Below are 17,351 nucleotides of genomic sequence, written 5' to 3'. Positions count from 1 at the left end.
TCGCTCCCTCCAAGTCGCTCTCTCTGCCTCGCCGCCAAACCCTGACGCCGTCGCCGGATTCGAAAGGCCGACCTCGCGTAAATAATCTCCATCTTCGGCTGTAGGGTTTTCAATCTTATGCAGAGCCTGTCCACCACCAGGTGTCATCAAGTTATTAGTCTCTCTAATTCCCTTTTTAAGGGTTCCGTTTTGACTCCACCGACGGCGGGCCGTCGCATTCCCATTCTGCCCCGCCGTCTCCGGAATCTCGCGGCCGATCCGTCCCTCTCAGAAGCTCGCTACTGCGGTCACAGGTATTAGTTACCCGTCCCGTAGAGCCTCTGATTGGGATAGCGGTGACGCCCGAGAAAATCCGGCGAGGCGTGGCTGGAGAGCAACGCTCGGGTGGAGCAGAGAGACAAGTCTCGTCCCACCGTCTATGCTCGGTCACAACCAGTCCCTCTTTGCCCTGTCGCCAAACCCCGACACGGTCGCCCGAGTCGGATAAAAGCACGGGTGGAGAGCGAGATTGGCTGTGGAGCAAAAACCTAGAAATCAAGACAATTACCCTTCAGAGTTAAGAAAAATTTGAGTGTGGGAGAAACATGAACGAGCTGTTTGGCAGCGGCGAAGGAGGATCGGAAAAAGGAGTCGTAATCTTCAACAAGCAATCTGTTTCTGGTTCAGGACTATGTTAATTTCAGTCCTCAGGTTTTTATTTTTTATTTTTTTATTCGATGTAATTAAATGTGTGTTAATTTTACAGGATGGATGACAACAAGTCTACTTCAATTGTGCGTGTGAGTGCTTCGACGGGATATTTGGTAGTCGAGTCATTTCTTTTCTGAATATCGGTTAAATACCTAAACACCTAATCTCTCTCTCTCTCTCTCTCTCTCTCTCTCTCTCATGTATGTGTGTGTGTGTTTGGCGATGCAGAACATGATGGCATGAAGGCATACACGGCGAAGGATATGAGCGTTAAAGCCCTCCCATTTCAACATGGTCTGTGTGCATAGGGACAAAACTCTGGGAATGCTGTCAAGTTGAAGAAAAAGCCCGGTTCAAGGTTTCTTCTTTCTTTTTCCCCTTGAATTCGTTGGACAGCAGTGCTGGAAGTTCGGTTAGGAAAATGGGTACGAAGGTCTCTTCCTCGGCTGGTCGCTCACCCATAGTCACCAGTGAATGGATTGAGATCTGCGTCACTGTCCACGTCTCCGGACCGAAATTCGGCTATCTGGGCGTAAGAAGGCAGGGAATCGAAGTTGTTAGTTCTTCCGCAAGTGGAGACCAAAGCCGGGGACGATGTGGTAAGATCATTTTTATGTCAAGCATGGACATTGTAACGGTCAAGGAGAGTTGTAAAACTGTGATTCACCATATTTTTCGTTTCTTTCATATACTCGTTGGCCATCATTAAAAAATAAAAAATTATCTTATGCCAAGTTTGCATGTTGGCTCTACTTCTTCCTCGTGTCTGATTGATATGGTTTGTAATTACAAGGCTTAGAAACCATAGCGGATGGAAATATGATTAATAATCTTTTTGTGCTAGATTTATGTTTCTTATAGAGCAGATGGAATCAGTTCCTAACTTTTATTTATCTGATTTAAATTAATGTCGCAGAGGTTGGATCTTAGAGGCCACAGGGTTCGCAATCTCACTGCTACTGGGTTGAATTTTTCATCAAATTTAGACGAGGAGAAAGGAGAAACGCAAGGCCAAGAGATTTGAATCATCATTATCGAACAAAGAAAGCTGTAACTAGTGAGTACTCTTTTTATTTTCCTTGGCTTTTTCTTTTTGTACTTCTAAGCTGGATTATATTTATCTCCTATGTGAATTTCGGTTATTAATTAGCTTTTGTCTGCGCTTTCTTTCTAGCTTGCTATCTAGGTTTCCCTTGTGCTTTTTTAGTGCGTGATATGATAGAAATCTTATTTATTCATACATTCTTATTTATTTTTATATGACGATGTACGATGATAGTGAGTGCGACGGGTTGTACATGACTTGTATGTTTATTCAGTCAAGTTTATATATGTGCTACTGTTTGAATTGCTCGTAGTTTGAGGATGTCACTGCTTGTATGATGATTTGTGTCTGCTTATTTGTTAGCTCTTTGTTTCGTGGGAATGATTGAACCATGAGAACTTTCTATGGTTCTTGTGTAAACTTGTGATGATGACTATAAATGTCCAAAATGTGATCATATCTAAGAAGAGTGTTTGTTAATGTTGGATTTTGATTCAGAATTCAGATGTTTGTATTCATGTCCTATTTATAACGACATCAATACGAACATATGTAATTATCCTTTTGGTTATCATTGTTTACAAAGGATTTGTTTGGGTGCTTTTTTTGGCTTTGTTTCTCGTGATCTCAAATTAGCTTCCTTGGTGGCAATATTTGTTGGAGCAATTTTACTTTGCTGGTTTTTAGTGGTTTCATTTCTTATTGTTTAGAATGTCCATGAGTTAGCAATTTCTTCTGTACTATGTCTAAACAGGGTTACTGTGGTCTTGGTCAATGGTCAGTATTTCTATTTTGTGTGGTTAATGAGCTTTGATATTTTGGCTAAAAAAAATTGTGCGATTTGTCGCAAGTACTGTCTTTTATCTTTTTTTATATAGATAATCGGATGAATGAAATTTATTAAGAAAATTAGTTTATTTGTCTACCCTAAAGAACTGCTATTTCGTATCCTCACGTAAACAAGTACCACAAAAAGAAACATAAAGTATCAACTGTAATAATGTAAAAGATAATAATGTATGTAACTTTAAAATATCATTTATGCTTAAATTAAGTACTTCTCTTTAAAAGAAATTAATTTATGTTTAAGTTTTAGAATTCATTTTTCATTAGCACCGAAAATGCTTTTTTTTTTTTTTTTTTTGTTATAATAGGTATATGATATTCGTTTGAATTCTATTTAGAAGATGTAGCTTGGTCAAAATATTATTGAAAATGATTTAATATTTATTTTTTATATTGAATCAAACATTAATTATATAAATTTTAGAAAAATGCTTAATTAATTTTTTAATATTAAAATTGTTTTTAGTAATATCATCAATACTTACTTATGATATCAAAGTCGCTTTTAATTAATATTTTTGTTATAAAACTGATATTATTAATGTTTAATTAATTTTTTTAAAAAAATCATGTTTAATTTGAGGCCGACACGTGTATTTCCATGAAACTTAACTGAATTTTTCTAACGGTGCAACTAAAATTTAACATTATGTATTTTCGTCGCAAAAAAAAAAAATTATTTAAGTGTTTTCGAAAATATTATGTGTTTATGCTGTCAATTTTTTTCTTTTTCAAAATGGTAAGATATGGCTAAGGCTTGCGGGATCATGCTGTGATTTGCTGAGATACATTCTAGTTCACAATATTTCCAGGCGATCGATCTGGGCAAGATCTCAAACTAACAGTTTAGTTTTTAAATTATCCTTCTAATATATTTAACTTTTCTCTATAATACATACTTATCAAATTATCCTTCTATTATTTACGTTTTCTCTATCACACTTGAATTAAGCATTAGGTTTTTGATGCATATAATTTGAGCACACGTCGATCTTCGCGCGTGACCCACCTATATATTTGGTACAAAAATGAAAATAACACGCCACTACGCGTATTCTCAGTAACAAAAGAACTTTTTCCTTTTTACTGTTGTAGTAATATGCAATAAATGGTCAATTATAATTGATTAGGAAAGATGCCAGCAATACAGTTATAAGTCGCTTTAACAAGTTTGCAGACGAATCCTAGCATATGTGCTCTTAAAAGTTGATATTGGGAGCCATTTAATTCGAACTCGCCTTCCCCAGAGAACCCACTTCACAAGTAGAAAGATTTTCCTCCATAATTACAGCAAAAAATCTTTGCCAAAGTCCATTAATTTTGAGTAAAAAAAATACTATATTCTATTTGGCTCCTATCATTACGAATTTGAAACTGTCACATAAAAGTAATAAACAAAATTACTAATCCTCGCAGCTCTACCAACAAACTTGATTCGTGAGTTTCGGACTAACCACAATATGAGTGACCACTATGATGGGAAGGCTTGGGCAAAGCATCTTCTTAAGAGGCTTGCATGTTGATTCTGATCCTGCGAGTACTCAGGGAAGAGATGGAGAAGAAAACAAATGGTGATGAATATGTATGTGTTTTTTTTCGATATTAAGCAAAATCTATGGTTAAGGGAAAAAGAAAGAAAAAACAGAAAAAAAAAAAGAAAGAAAAAAGAGAGGATTTAGCTTTTACCTATTATGGATGTTGACGTACTCATCTGTTTCATCCAATATTTCCTCCTGCAAAGACATAAAATTGAATTTGTTCAGCCTCACTCTCTACGTAATTCCAAAAAAAGTGGATCATAATCTTAGTGTGTGAGGTCCTCTGCTATTTATTTATCTTGTATATTCGGAAAGCAAAAAAATCTTTATTGCGTGAGCGTCCCACTTATTTTCTGGTCGTTAAAGAAAAATAACGACAGCCGATACGCATTAGGCTATGTTATAGCATATGGTGAATTACCTGAAGAAGTTCTTCAATGACATCTTCCATGCTAATCACTCCAACGACCTCTTCTTCGGGTGTGAATTCAGGAATGGGACCGTTCTCAATGTCCAGAATGCAAAAAGAGCAGCCTCTGTGTCGCTTCTTAAAGGCCGGAGTGGACGGAGGACTTTTCTTCGTTACCTGACCACTGTTTTTACTTGATTCCATGTGACCACCATGGGGGGTAAATTTCGCCCCATTCCCATCTGACAGTCCAAAAAACAAATGAAAGTAAAATCGATTATAAAATAACACCATTAGTTTTGAACGCGCGAACTATGCCTCTTCCATGAATTAAAACAGGAAAAGGAAGGCACTTTTTTTTCTGAACTATATAATTATCAACGAGTGTATTTGAAAAGTTGTATATAATTCACACCTTCTGTTTACCTTTCTTCGGCGATAACTCAGTCTGACCTCCATTTTGTGATGCTTTCTCATTAAGATCCTTATAGACGACAGCAATGTGGCTATGACCCTTCTGAAATTCATTTAGAATATCATATAGAGGCATGTTTTCCGAAACCCTGTAAAACCATCAGGATAGAAAATCAAACAAACTCATTTCACTGACACACACAGCTACATTCGCCGGATCTTATAGCTTGGGTCATCATGTTTCTCATTGTACAAACAAAAGAGAACACCCGGAATAAAATTTGGAGTTTTTATATTATACCGTGGAATTTTTCTTAAGATCATTTTTCTCAAGGGAACTGCATCACGTGGATCAACTGCCAGAAGACTCTTAACCTGCGTGGCAGCAAATGTCAGACGACCAACGAATAAGATTAAACCCAACTTGAAATTCAGTAACAAATATATGGATGATCAATTTGCTGATTTGCAAAAGATATCTGGATGCCATTATAAAGAAAAAAAAACATAAAGCAGGGGATAGAGATATTAAAATTAAGAGACTCAATTCATTTTTTGCAAAAGAAATAGACTAACCAGGATGATTCCAATTATATTTGTGGGATTTCCAGAATAAACTGGGACTCTACTATGACCCATTCTCATTATTGAATTTAAGGTCTCCCTGTACACAGAGCAACATATCAGAAGATATATTTGTTTAGTATTTATTTAAATGGAAACTGAGACTAAATCAAGGATCACAAACTTACAAGGTAAGAGTTACATTTAAGTCAAGGGAAAATGCATTTGATATTGGAGTCATTGCATCTTTTACAGTCTTCTCGGTCAATTCAAGTGCACCAGCGATGATAGTCGTCTCATCATGTGTTAAATCACCACCTTTCCCAGCCTAAATAACAGCAACAAAAGTATGAGCATGCTTTATCAGAGAAAACAAATGATGAGATATTATGATATAAAAGCTTGAGAAATCTCTACTTTGGCAAATAATTACACATCCAAAAAAAAGTGGAAAACACGTCATAATAATAAAGAAATGATCGAGTTCATACCTCGTTGCCATGAAAATCAACAAAAGTTTTGAGCTCTGCTCTCCTTAATAGGACGGCATGTCCCTTACCCAGCATCCAATCAAGAACCTAGATTTCATATTGACCGAATCAAGAAAAGCAAAACTAAACAACTCAACTGCAAAAAAAGCTCCACGTTTACCCATTTAAAAAAAACACATCATATTCAAATGAGAAGATCACCTTACTGATGGGATACGTAACAGGGAAGAACATAATGAGAAGAACACGGACAAATGGCGCTAATGTTGCTCCAATAGTCAAGCCAAAGCGTGTACAGACAGCCTGTGGTAATATCTGGGGCAGAACAAACCCAAGCCTTCGATCAAATTATTATACTAAGCATAACATTTCTAAATCGCTATTATGAAATGGGCAAGACACTACCTCTCCGAAAAGAAGGATAAGAGTGACTGATAACAGAATCGCCGCCCATGGAGGCACAAGTTTGTCCAAGAATATAGGAAGAGCCTATCGACAAATCAAGCCACAACAAACACGGATAAAAAGTGCACAGAATCCAGTAAGAAAAAGGATGCCAAGCGCTTGTAGTAAATCCCAAACTGTGGTTAGGTAAAATGGGTACCTCCATTGCCAAGGCGTTGCCCATCAAAAGTGTGCAAAGCAGAAGATGCTGATTTTTCACAACAGGGTAAATTTTAGCTGCCCAAGACCACAGATGCTTCAATTTTAGGCTATTTATGAAGACTAATTAAGCTTTGAACGCTTCAAAATTCCATTAATATCTAGTTCCTTAAACCAATTATTATATGATTCTCAGACGCTTAGAGAGGGTGATACAACAAAAACAAGAACAGAGTAAAATAAAGGGTAAAAACTAATCACTAACCGGCGTGTTTTTTATCCTGAGGACGACCAGACTTCATTAAAACCTCAAGGTCGACAAGACCGAGAGACATGAGACCCAGAGTGAGACCAGCCATAAGCCCGGCAAAAGTAACAAGACCTGCGATAATCATCACATACAGAAAGAATTTCGACCCACAGCAAGGCAAGTCCGAATCCATTATTTCTATGGCCTTGGAGTTTTCTGGTCTTTCGTCTAATCTTTTCTGTTCAGTTCTTTCTCTCTCTTTTTTCCCCCCTTTTTTTGGGCTTTGCCTAGCCGAATGGCCAAACTTCCTTGCTACGATCACAAGAAGATCTGGGGAGGAGACCACCACTATGTTGCCAAAACGTTTTTCTAGTTAAATAATTGTCTGAATAAATACTTAATTAATATCTCTCGTACCACTGTAGACCGAACAAAATCGACTCGATTTGCCTTTGGAATAGACCCGCGACACGAGGATATATGACTGTGCAGTGTATAATACTTTATTAAATCTCTCTCCATTTTACCGAATTGGATATGCTGACATATGCCATATGGGCAATTTTAATCCCAGAATAACCTGCAGGGGAATAAAGAGTAAAGACGTCCGGTTGTTTAAGTAACAACAAAGGAAAAAAGGCCCTAGATACCGTTCTTTTAGGCTTTATCAGACAATAAATCGCGGGTTAGTCGATGATAATGATCTCATGGCTGGGCAGAATTCAGAGGATAAGTTTCCAATTGTTGATATTTACACTTATATCTACATCAGCTGGGCCCACGAGCTGTGTCCTTGCTGTCTGAAGATCTGGACCCACTTTCATGTTACAAAACGACAAAAATAAAATAAGAGTAATTTTATTTTTCAAAAAATTCTTTGATAAATAATCGCTTCATTTTACTTATAACTTATAAGTGTATTTTTACAAAAAAAAAATACCCATAAATAAGTTCAAATTTTTTTGAGTATTTATGGATATTTTTGTAAATATACGCTTGTAAATAAACGTAAATAAAATACAGTGACTATTTATCTAAAATTTACGAAACATTAGTTATTTTACAAAAACAAACGTTTAAATTGGTAATATATCCAATGAACACTTTTTTTTTTTTTTGGTCCTTTGATAAATTGATCGTGTTTTTCACTAGACGCCTGGATTATAAAAAAAATCATTTACTACCAATACCATGAACACTTCGATATCTGAAATAAACTCTTCATATCACTTTACACTTTACTCATGTCATAGCAGAATTGACAAAGTCACGATTTTATGTTGATTATTAACAACTTAAATAAAATTTTATGCTGATTAATGAGATATGATGACTATTAATCAATAATTTATAATTCACATAAACCCGTGGATTTTCGACCAAGGTATCATTGACGGTGGGACCAAAGTGCTATGAAAAGCATAATTCAGGGCCAAATGTGACTGTTTAAATAGTCTATGGGGCAAGGTGAGACATACGGACAATCTTTCAGGGCTAAAGTAGTACTTGTTATAACTCAAGGGGCAAATTGAACCACTTAATGAAAGAGACGCGTAATAATACTAAAAACTCATAGCAAAATATAAAATAAATAATACAAAAAATTAGTATTAATAATAATAATAGGGATTTTTTTATATTATTATTAATACTAATGATTTAGAAAATGCCGACACATGCTAAGAGGGGCTTAACTGAGCTTCAGAATTAGGTAAAATATGGCAGGGACCAGGGATCTTACCACTCGCATGGCACTTTTACAATTCTTGGCTTTTAATTGTGGATATAACAAAGTTAGTCATAAGATTCTCAGACGTGGCTATGGACTTGTGGTATTGGTGGCGATTAAGACCCCGGATTTGATATTATTCTCTTATAAACCACAAAATTAATGGTCCACGTCAGAGAAGCAAAACTGCAAAAAAGAACCACAGGGCTTATTATGCTCAACCACCAATTCCCCACTGATATCAGCCAACCTTCAAACTAAGACTAACACCCAAAAATTCCCTCTCGCCAAGTTGATAAAGGCATGCCTATGACAGTTGGCAAATTAGGGGAATTTTTTTTTTTTTTTTTCGTTTTAAGTTCTTTTTAAAGACAAGGAAAATATTACTTTAAAATGACACGTAGCCAAATACAGTAGGAATGACCGGCCAAAATCAAAGCTCTTTACCTGGGAGCCACTCGCATGAGATAACTTGACTCTTTACTTTTTCTGTGGAGTGGAGCCACTTTTATCACTGAAAAAAAGGGAAGCCACTTTAAGAGAGGGATAGAAACGGCATTTAATGCAAATAGAAGAGGAGTCAGCCAAGTCGTGGACTAGATTGTTGACAGAGAATTAAAAAAGAAAAAAAGAAGCTAAAAAAAAGCTGTTTTCTTGAGCATTGGTTTTGTGTGTGGCTCTCTTTTCTTATCCCTAATAACCAGAGAATTTTTTGTGAAACCTCTGTTCACTCCCTAAACCTATTTCTCCGTATTTATATACAATGCATTATCATATTCACTACCTTTCATCATCCTTAGAAGCTCACCGCGGCAATGTCGGATCACAAAAGCGAGTCGCCTCAGGTTCCCGAATGGCCCGCGTACGAGATTCCCGACTTGTTGCTGAGCGACACAGTGCGGGAGCTTCACAACTCCATCGAGAGAGACTGGGACGCGGTGCAACGGTCAGCGTGTCAAACAGCGGCCGGGCGGGCTCTGTGGAAACACGTGATCCACGACCCTCTTGCGGACCTGCTCTCGGGAGAGATTTACTTGCGAAGCCTTCATGAGAAGATACAGAAAGACCGCATCAACAATTCGAGCGAGATATCTGGAGTGATACTCGCAGTTCGGACGCTCTGGTTTGATACGAAACTCGAAGAGGCTCTCCGTTCGTTGCAAGGCAAAGACACGCAGGTTGTTCTCCTTGGGGCGGGTACGTACTTTTATTATCTATGGATATATGTAACATTGGTTTATTTTGCAATGAAAAATCTTAAGATCATTATACATGAGCGCGGCGTCGTGATAGTGACCAGATATGTAATGTTCTTAGTATAACTTCTACTTAGCAAATACTGTTAAAGTTCTAACACATCAGTTATACAGAAGAAAAAAAAATTATCAATGTCTGAACGATCTAATAATAGTGCAAATGCAATTCTTCCATAGGAATGGATGCAAGAGCGTACCGATTAAGTTGCTTGAAGGAAAGTCATGTGTTTGAAGTCGATTTCCCTGAAGTCTTGCAAATGAAAGCCACTCTTTTACAAGCAGCAATAGAATCAACGGAGGATCATCAACATCCAAAGATAACGGCGAAATCCTTAACCAGAGTGGACGCTGATATCAAAGGTAGCGAGTGGTCAGACAAACTCAAACTATCAGGGTATGTGCCAGAGAAGAACACGGTGTGGATTCTAGAGGGAATCCTCTACTACCTCACTCACTCCCAGGCAATGCAGGTACTGAAGACGATATCCGAGAAGTGCTCTATCACTCAGACATTCCTTTTGGCTGATTTCATGAACAAATCGTCAACCGCGATGTCCAGCTCCGTATTCCATTTCTACAGTGATTGGCCTGACCATCTCCTGCCACCCCTTGGATTTTCTCAGGTCAGGCTTTCGCAAATTGGCGACCCAGATGCAGATTTTGGACTTTTTCATAACCCTTCAAATCTGTTCAACAAGCTCCGAAGCGTGCCTAGGTCTGTACAAACCCAGCCAGATGGAACACCATGCTGTCGTTTGTATTTAGTGCAGGCTTCTGGTTCCCCGAATCAAGCCGCAGAGCAAGCAGATTTGTCCTTAAATATCTCCATGTAGCTTAGGGGACCACGGGTTTGCCATGTACCGTACCTGTACTCAAATAACCAGTAAATGAAAAATAGCTTTCTACTGAGACTGTCGCTAGCGAATTTATCACATTCTAGACATGCCTAGACTAAGGCCTCGTCTATGTTAGATACTGTAAGCTGTTTTACTAGAACGCCTTTATATCAGTTTCATATATAAAGATTATGATTCATATCAGATTCTAAAAGAGGCGTGATCAAGCCATTAAGTTATGGGCATGTGAATTGAGGAACATCTAACAAACAAGCAATGCAGTTCTTCAAAGCCTTGAAGTTTAATATAATTTTCATGTAAACTAACAAATATTAACAAGTTTTTTTAATGACTTGATGTCAATTCAACGGGCAAAATAGTTGGGCAGTAAGACCAAAAAAAACATAATATATAAAGTATACAGTAAGCTGTTTTCTCATGTTCAAGTCAAAGGTCAATTTATTGACTCAAAATTATCAAAACATGGGCAATTTTAACACTTCTGTACAACCTACATAGACATATTTTCATCCATCTATATAGCTTTCCACAAATATACAACTTATGTGACTATTTCTCATAAACAAAAAGGAACTTTCAGCAAGTATCTTTTTAAACAGGAATTATACATTTTAACCTAAATCTTATTCACTTATACAGCCTATGAATCCAACCAATAATCACATCCTAAGCAAACTACATTCTCTGAAATTCAAAATTGGTACAGCTGAAAGTTTCTTCTCTTCCTTGGTTTTTAATAGCTGATAATATAACTCCCTCATCTTAAACAACAGGTATTATTGCAAATAAAGAGATGTAGTTCTAGAGTTGATATATACCACTTCAAAGAGCTTCAGCATGATACTGGAAAATCAAGCCGTCGATTCTGGAACCTATTACCAACTTCCTTAAGTAACAGTACCAAATCATATCCTAGACTAGAAAATGATCAAAACGATAAGTAAAGGGGGCAAGTAAATGATATACAAAGAATACTATCGAGATGAAGGAGATATATTCTTCACACACACACACACAAAAAAAAAAATTAAGATAATGAAATATGACAGAGGAAACTTAATTATCGTCACCTGAATTTCAAGCTTGATATTTTTAGTTACAGAATGTAAAATATAACCACATTATCAAATTTCAAGGCAGTCCTTAACCCCCTTCTCAAATTTTTCTAGGGAAGAGATCGTATCCATAAGTGAATCGGCTATCCTCTGCCTGCATCAATAAAACCCATGTAGCCATGTTATAGGTGAGGTTAACGCTACAATATACCAGAAAGATGAATCTTCTGTTTGAAGTCCTCAGAGACAGAGACAGAGACAGAATAAAAAAATTCTATGGATATTTCTACGAAGTACAAACTTTGTACCCTCAAGAACCTATTCAAATTATTTTGCCAAGTAGTAACCCAAACAGATATATTCTGATTGCTCCACTTACTGCCTTGTGCTCTAGAAACGTAATATATACATTAAAAAAAAGCATTTACAAGCTTACAAAATAATTCAAGAAAAATCATGTTACACTAAAAGCCAATTAGAAAAATCATATTACACTAAAAGCCAATTCTAATCAAGCAGCTACAAATACAAATTCGTTAAGGACTAAGACAACAGGTGTTGAAACATTAAACTATGCAGAAACACCAGAATTTTCCTCATAAGAATGTGTGCATGTCAGAAATACCTTTCTGTAGGAAGCTGAATATCAGCTTCATTTGCCACAGTTTGCAGAGAAGTAAAGGATCTGAAAACATGAGGGAAATAAACAAATAAATAACCGATAAAGCAAAATTGGACAGTAAAAAAACATATAAAAGCAATGTGAGTACTTTTACTTTATTAAATTATCCAATATAGCTTCAGCCTCCAACTTAACAGGGTCTTTATCAGCAAGCAATGAGGCAGCATTCTTCAAAACCAACCGGAATGTGCAAACCTATGATCGCAAGGAATTTGAAGCATCACTTAGGTTACTCAGTCACCATTCAACTAAACGTAACATTGTGCAGTTAAATCCGTAAATATGACAGCGTCACATCGACAATAGCTGTATCTATGTTATGTTTAACACATAAAATCATCCTGGCTGCAAAAATCCTATTTGAATAAACAGCAGAGCAAAGAACGAGTAATTAAAACCTCGACTCCCGAATTTGCTTGGAACGAGACAAATGAGTTCCTCTCTCCAATAACGCAATCCCTAGAAGCAGAATTCAACAGTCTCTGAATTTCTCCCATATCGTTAGTTGAATAATTGGAATTTCTCGCCGCTGGTGAGATCGAAGGAAGTCAGACCTTAAAAAAACACAAATATAGACATACAAACACACGTATACAAACAGTGATATCCGTGAGATACATACTGAGCAAGAGAAAAGCAGCGCGAAGACTCTGCTTCGATGCATCAATCGGAGCCAAAAGAAACTTGGAGGACTTCTTCTTCTGTTCCCTAAGCCAATCCTTCGGTCCAGCTGCGAACAAATCGAAAAATTAGGGTTTTCATCGACGAGACAGAAATAAAAAACCGTACAGCAAGATCGAAGAGGCTAACATATCCCGATGGAGAAAGCCGTCGCCGGAGGTGGGCGGAGGATGAGCGAGAAGAGTGAGAGCGAAGCTAGGTCTCGGCGTGACAGATTGAGATCCGAGCGAGGAATGCATTGTCGGTGCTTGGGCGAGAGATTTGAGGGTTTTGAATTTGGAGGGAATGGAAATAAGGCGGGTTTCGGAGTTGTGGGTTTTGAGATAAGGCAGTGTTTTGATGGCGACATTTTTCTTAGTGGCTTTCTTTTCAAGCAACGCGTAAGGTTAGCTTCGCTTATCGAGTGGGTATATATAGCATATACATAAATAAATAAACAAAATACATTGCATAATGATAATAGTAATACATGATGCATCTGTCCCCACCGTAACTTCTCACACGCGAGACTCGCGAGTACATTTTTCCAATTTTTTTTTTTTTTTTCTTTTTTTTTTTTATCTAACAGGACGAGCCAGAAACCTAAATTAGAGAGAGGCCAGTATACAAAACAAAATTCAAGAGGTTAATTTCTAAATTATTAGGGTAAAAATATTAAAATTAAAATTAGCAAAAAACGTATTAAAAAAATGGGTAGCTCCGTCCCTGTTTTCGAATCTACATTTTCCGTATATATGTTTGTATATCGTATTTCTGATTATTAGACGACGACACTAGATGTTTTAATGGGACAATTAGACCAATAACCAATAACCAATAATCAAATAGTTCATCATTCTTTTAAAAAGTATCTCAAATTTTATTTTATTAAAAAAATAGTTCACCAAATCTGCAATAAATCAAATTAGTCACGAGTAATTAAATTAACTCTTAATTAATTGAGTTTACTGCGGAACCCGATGGATTGTAATTTTAAAAAGAGTTAATGAAATGACTAGTTCCAATAAATTTTTTAATAAATAAAAAAATTCCACTATTTTTCTATATGGATCATAATTTGCATCGCAACTAACCTAGCAATATGCTTCTTCTGGATTTCTTCGTTGATATGTCCATCCGGAAAACTATATTCTAATCTTTATCTATTTGATGATTTTGAAATTGCATAAGAATGACAATAGTTATTAAATGTCATTATCGTCACAAAATAATAAGTATCGAAATAACCGATAAATAAAATTTGATTATTAGTATGTATCATCTTTTACCTTTCAAATCAATTATGTCATCCGCTTCTTTCTTCTTTGTGAGGGTCTGCTTCGACCTATGTGTTTACTCTCGTGATGAAGATTTATTAACTTACACGTCTGATTTTGCAATATACAGTCAATAATACTCTTGATTAGAGGTGGACTCAAAATTTTACAAAAAAGGGACCGAAATTTGTTTGCATAAAAAAATTCACAAATTAATCAAAAACGAAATTTTTTGCACAAAATATTTTGAGCTTGGGGGTCAAGACATCTTCAGCCCACCATCTGGGTCCGCCAAGGCTCTTTATGATGTCTTTCCATAAGTGCATCACAAAAATTTGTAGCGTCTTTAAATGTTCGAGCTTCACCTCGAGCATATAGGTTATAAAATCATAATACGTACCTAGATTAAATCTCTATCATCGCTTGCTTGATTCAACTAGATAATTCCATCTCTATGTCTTATTCTAACTCTTCATGTTGCTCTGGAGTTGTTTGGTCAATATCCTTGCGTATTTAATTTACATTATTCAATTTCATGGTTATATTCTTGTGTACATGGGAGGTTTTCAACTCGTACACAAAAAAAAAACTCATGTGCATTATTATAGTGTGCGTAAGTAGCCTTTGATCTTGTCTTTACTTTATGAGGAGTGTTTCTCATTACTTTGGCAAAGCCCACAATCGTAAGTACTTTTGAAGACGCGTTCCTTATTTTTTTCAATGCTGTGAAATGATGTCTTAATTAGTATGATTTAACACAAATCTCACATTTATGTTTGGAATCAATATAAAATGTAGTATGCAACCCAAGTTAATTAATTTTTGCACGTCTCATAATTCACATGACCTAATCTATCATGCTTCGAATTAAAAGATCCCGATAATATAAGTTTATTCTTTTCTTTATTAAAATTTTATATTCACTTTCACACAACAATTTTCTAAGATACATTTCATCCGTGGTCAATTTTATTTTACGAGATTAAAACACCATCATAAAATCATGGTTATCAATCTATGTTTCATAAATAAGATTCTTCCTAATGTCGAGCGCATATACAATATTTATGAGCTACGTATCATTCTATGATGTCAACTATATGATGATGGTGCCCTTCCATTTGACTTCGAAGGTGGTAGAGTTGTACATGTACAACTTTTATCCAACTTCATGTAGCTCTAGGTCAAAGAAAGTATTCTCGTACGAACAAATGCCGCGGGTCGTTCTGGTATATAGTCATTATTCGAGTTTAAGTTCACAAGGTTCACCTCTCGGACCATGACAACTGAGGTCTTCATAACATTTGCTACATTACTATTCATAGAACTCTTCTTCTTATTATTTGTCTTTCTTAACTTTTTAAATTTCGGAGTTAGGTAATCATCTTTGTTACAATTAAAGTATTTACCAAAGAAATTTGATATTGGATACATCTTCTTGAATATATCCCACATAGGCCAAATATTCTTGGAAGGTTTATTCCATTTAGTTCCTACATTGCTGGAGGTCTTGAGAAAAAGTCTCTAAATACAACGATGATGAGAAAAAATCTCTCAATATACAACAACGATGAGAAAGAAGATACACCCTGATTTTAGATTATGACTCCGAAAAACTTGAACTACTTTTACTATAAACTATCACCACAATAAAACAAAACAAAAGAATACTCGAGAAAAGTGGAGAAAAATAAACGAGCTCAAATGTAAAATTTCCGTTTAAATTGCGTGAAAAATAAACATCTAGAGTGAATCCACATTTGATCAAATGATGTAGAATGAAACAATTAATGTCATGTCAAACAGCTCAATTATATTATATACACGTGATTTAATGTGGTCCGCTTTTTTAATCAACACGTTCTATAATGTTCAAACTTTTTTTTTTAAAAACTTTAACATGACCATGGGAATGGAACGAGACAGCTACTTGAGGATAATAATTTTCGTTCTTTAATATATCAACGATAACACATTTCTCAATCGATATAGTCATACATCAATTAATAATTGTCTTAAAAGTCAAATATATGAAGGTAAAAAACGTCACCTATATTATAATATATTAAACAAAAGAATTAGGTAATTAGTCAATTAAAATGTTTGAAATTGTTATATAATCAATGTTTTGTAAATTTTAAGTAAATAATCATAAAAATGACGTATTTATGAAAATAAAATGATAGAGTATTTACGTCAATTTATGCGTGTAAATACATTGACGTGTTTATTTATATAAGATTTACGAAAAATTAGTTATATAACAATGTAAAAAAAAAAAAAAAAAAAAAAAAAAAAGTCGTTGGAAAGGAACCGACAACTCAATACAAATATTTACTTTGATCACGAGATTCACTTTGTATACACACGCAAAACCACAACATAATATAAACTTTGCATGTAGTAATTTTTTATTTTTTATTTTTATTTTATCAGAATTGAAATACAGTTTTTCGTTGAATAGTAAAGTATATTTTAAAGTTCAAAATTAGAAATCCCAAGGTTTGGAAGTACAGCATACAAAACTAAATAAATAATTGATATAAAAAATCGGTAGGCGTATAATCAATTTCGATGACGATACGATGGTGGACTTCCATATTAGAAAGATTAGAGATCACATATTTATATCACATCATCACGTCGGTTGTCACCTCACACAAATTAATATTCTATACATCTTGTATTATATTTATACTATACATGCACACCGATTATTGGAATCTTTTTATTATGGCTTTCAATATAATATACATATATATATATATATATATATATATGTATATTTAACTTTCTTACTTTGATTTTTAGGCTTTGTTTGGTAGAGGAGAAACGGAAGGAAAGGATTGATTTTTTCTGTTGATGTGACATGTAACCTTATTTGGTAAGAAGGAGTGGGGATGGCAATTTGGTCCGTTACTCGCGTTCCGGCCCGTTACCCGATTTATTCGGGTCGGGTAATACCCGTTCTTTTTAGGTAAACGG

General features: G+C 35.5%; 3 protein-coding genes and 1 long non-coding RNA gene across 7 annotated transcripts; 2 read left to right on the top strand and 2 right to left on the bottom strand.

Moving 5' to 3' along the window:
- Positions 1 to 225: 225 nt before the first annotated feature.
- LOC149392313 (uncharacterized) lies at positions 226 to 2,026 on the top strand. Of its 2 annotated transcripts, none has more exons than XR_016300099.1 (3): positions 226 to 632; positions 919 to 1,289; positions 1,607 to 2,026. It is a non-coding gene; the product is annotated as an uncharacterized LOC149392313 (long non-coding RNA). The 2 variants fall into 2 exon arrangements; XR_016300100.1 differs by lacking the exon at positions 226 to 632 and adding an exon at positions 751 to 833.
- A 2,049-nt stretch (positions 2,027 to 4,075) lies between these two features.
- Positions 4,076 to 7,053, bottom strand: LOC149392312 (methyltransferase, putative (DUF21)). 2 transcript variants are annotated; one of them, XM_089619082.1, is made up of 12 exons: positions 6,866 to 7,053; positions 6,602 to 6,678; positions 6,403 to 6,486; positions 6,199 to 6,312; positions 5,998 to 6,084; positions 5,695 to 5,834; positions 5,519 to 5,606; positions 5,244 to 5,317; positions 4,955 to 5,091; positions 4,541 to 4,770; positions 4,268 to 4,314; positions 4,076 to 4,112 (listed from the first exon to the last, which is right to left on the bottom strand). In XM_089619082.1, exons 1-12 carry the CDS (start codon positions 7,041 to 7,043, stop codon positions 4,085 to 4,087), a joined length of 1,284 nt encoding a protein of 427 aa, XP_089475208.1. In that variant the 5' UTR covers positions 7,044 to 7,053; the 3' UTR covers positions 4,076 to 4,084. The 2 variants fall into 2 exon arrangements, 1 of the variants encoding a protein (XP_089475208.1); XR_016300097.1 differs by lacking the exon at positions 4,076 to 4,112 and having other exon boundaries at positions 4,944 to 5,091.
- A 2,341-nt stretch (positions 7,054 to 9,394) lies between these two features.
- On the top strand, positions 9,395 to 10,668 carry LOC149392311 (Leucine carboxyl methyltransferase). Of its 2 annotated transcripts, XM_089619087.1 has the most exons (3): positions 9,395 to 9,776; positions 10,013 to 10,305; positions 10,459 to 10,668. In XM_089619087.1, the coding sequence occupies exons 1-3, from the start codon at positions 9,395 to 9,397 to the stop codon at positions 10,666 to 10,668; spliced, it is 885 nt and encodes a 294-aa protein (XP_089475213.1). The 2 variants fall into 2 exon arrangements, with proteins under 2 accessions (XP_089475213.1, XP_089475212.1); XM_089619086.1 differs by having other exon boundaries at positions 10,013 to 10,668.
- Positions 10,669 to 11,762: 1,094 nt separating this feature from the next.
- On the bottom strand, positions 11,763 to 13,498 carry LOC149392310 (plasma membrane fusion protein). The gene is made up of 6 exons (XM_089619088.1): positions 13,240 to 13,498; positions 13,052 to 13,159; positions 12,828 to 12,958; positions 12,524 to 12,624; positions 12,373 to 12,432; positions 11,763 to 11,901 (listed from the first exon to the last, which is right to left on the bottom strand). The coding sequence occupies exons 1-6, from the start codon at positions 13,457 to 13,459 to the stop codon at positions 11,817 to 11,819; spliced, it is 705 nt and encodes a 234-aa protein (XP_089475214.1). The 5' UTR covers positions 13,460 to 13,498; the 3' UTR covers positions 11,763 to 11,816.
- Positions 13,499 to 17,351: the final 3,853 nt, after the last annotated feature.

This window comes from Urtica dioica, chromosome 7 (assembly GCF_054948205.1).
Source record: "Urtica dioica subsp. dioica isolate 48M chromosome 7, U.dioica_male_clone48M_v1_H2, whole genome shotgun sequence".
Taxonomy (NCBI): Eukaryota; Viridiplantae; Streptophyta; class Magnoliopsida; order Rosales; family Urticaceae; genus Urtica; species Urtica dioica.
The sequence above is the reverse complement of the archived record's forward strand: the minus strand, read 5'-3'. Positions and strand labels throughout refer to the sequence as shown.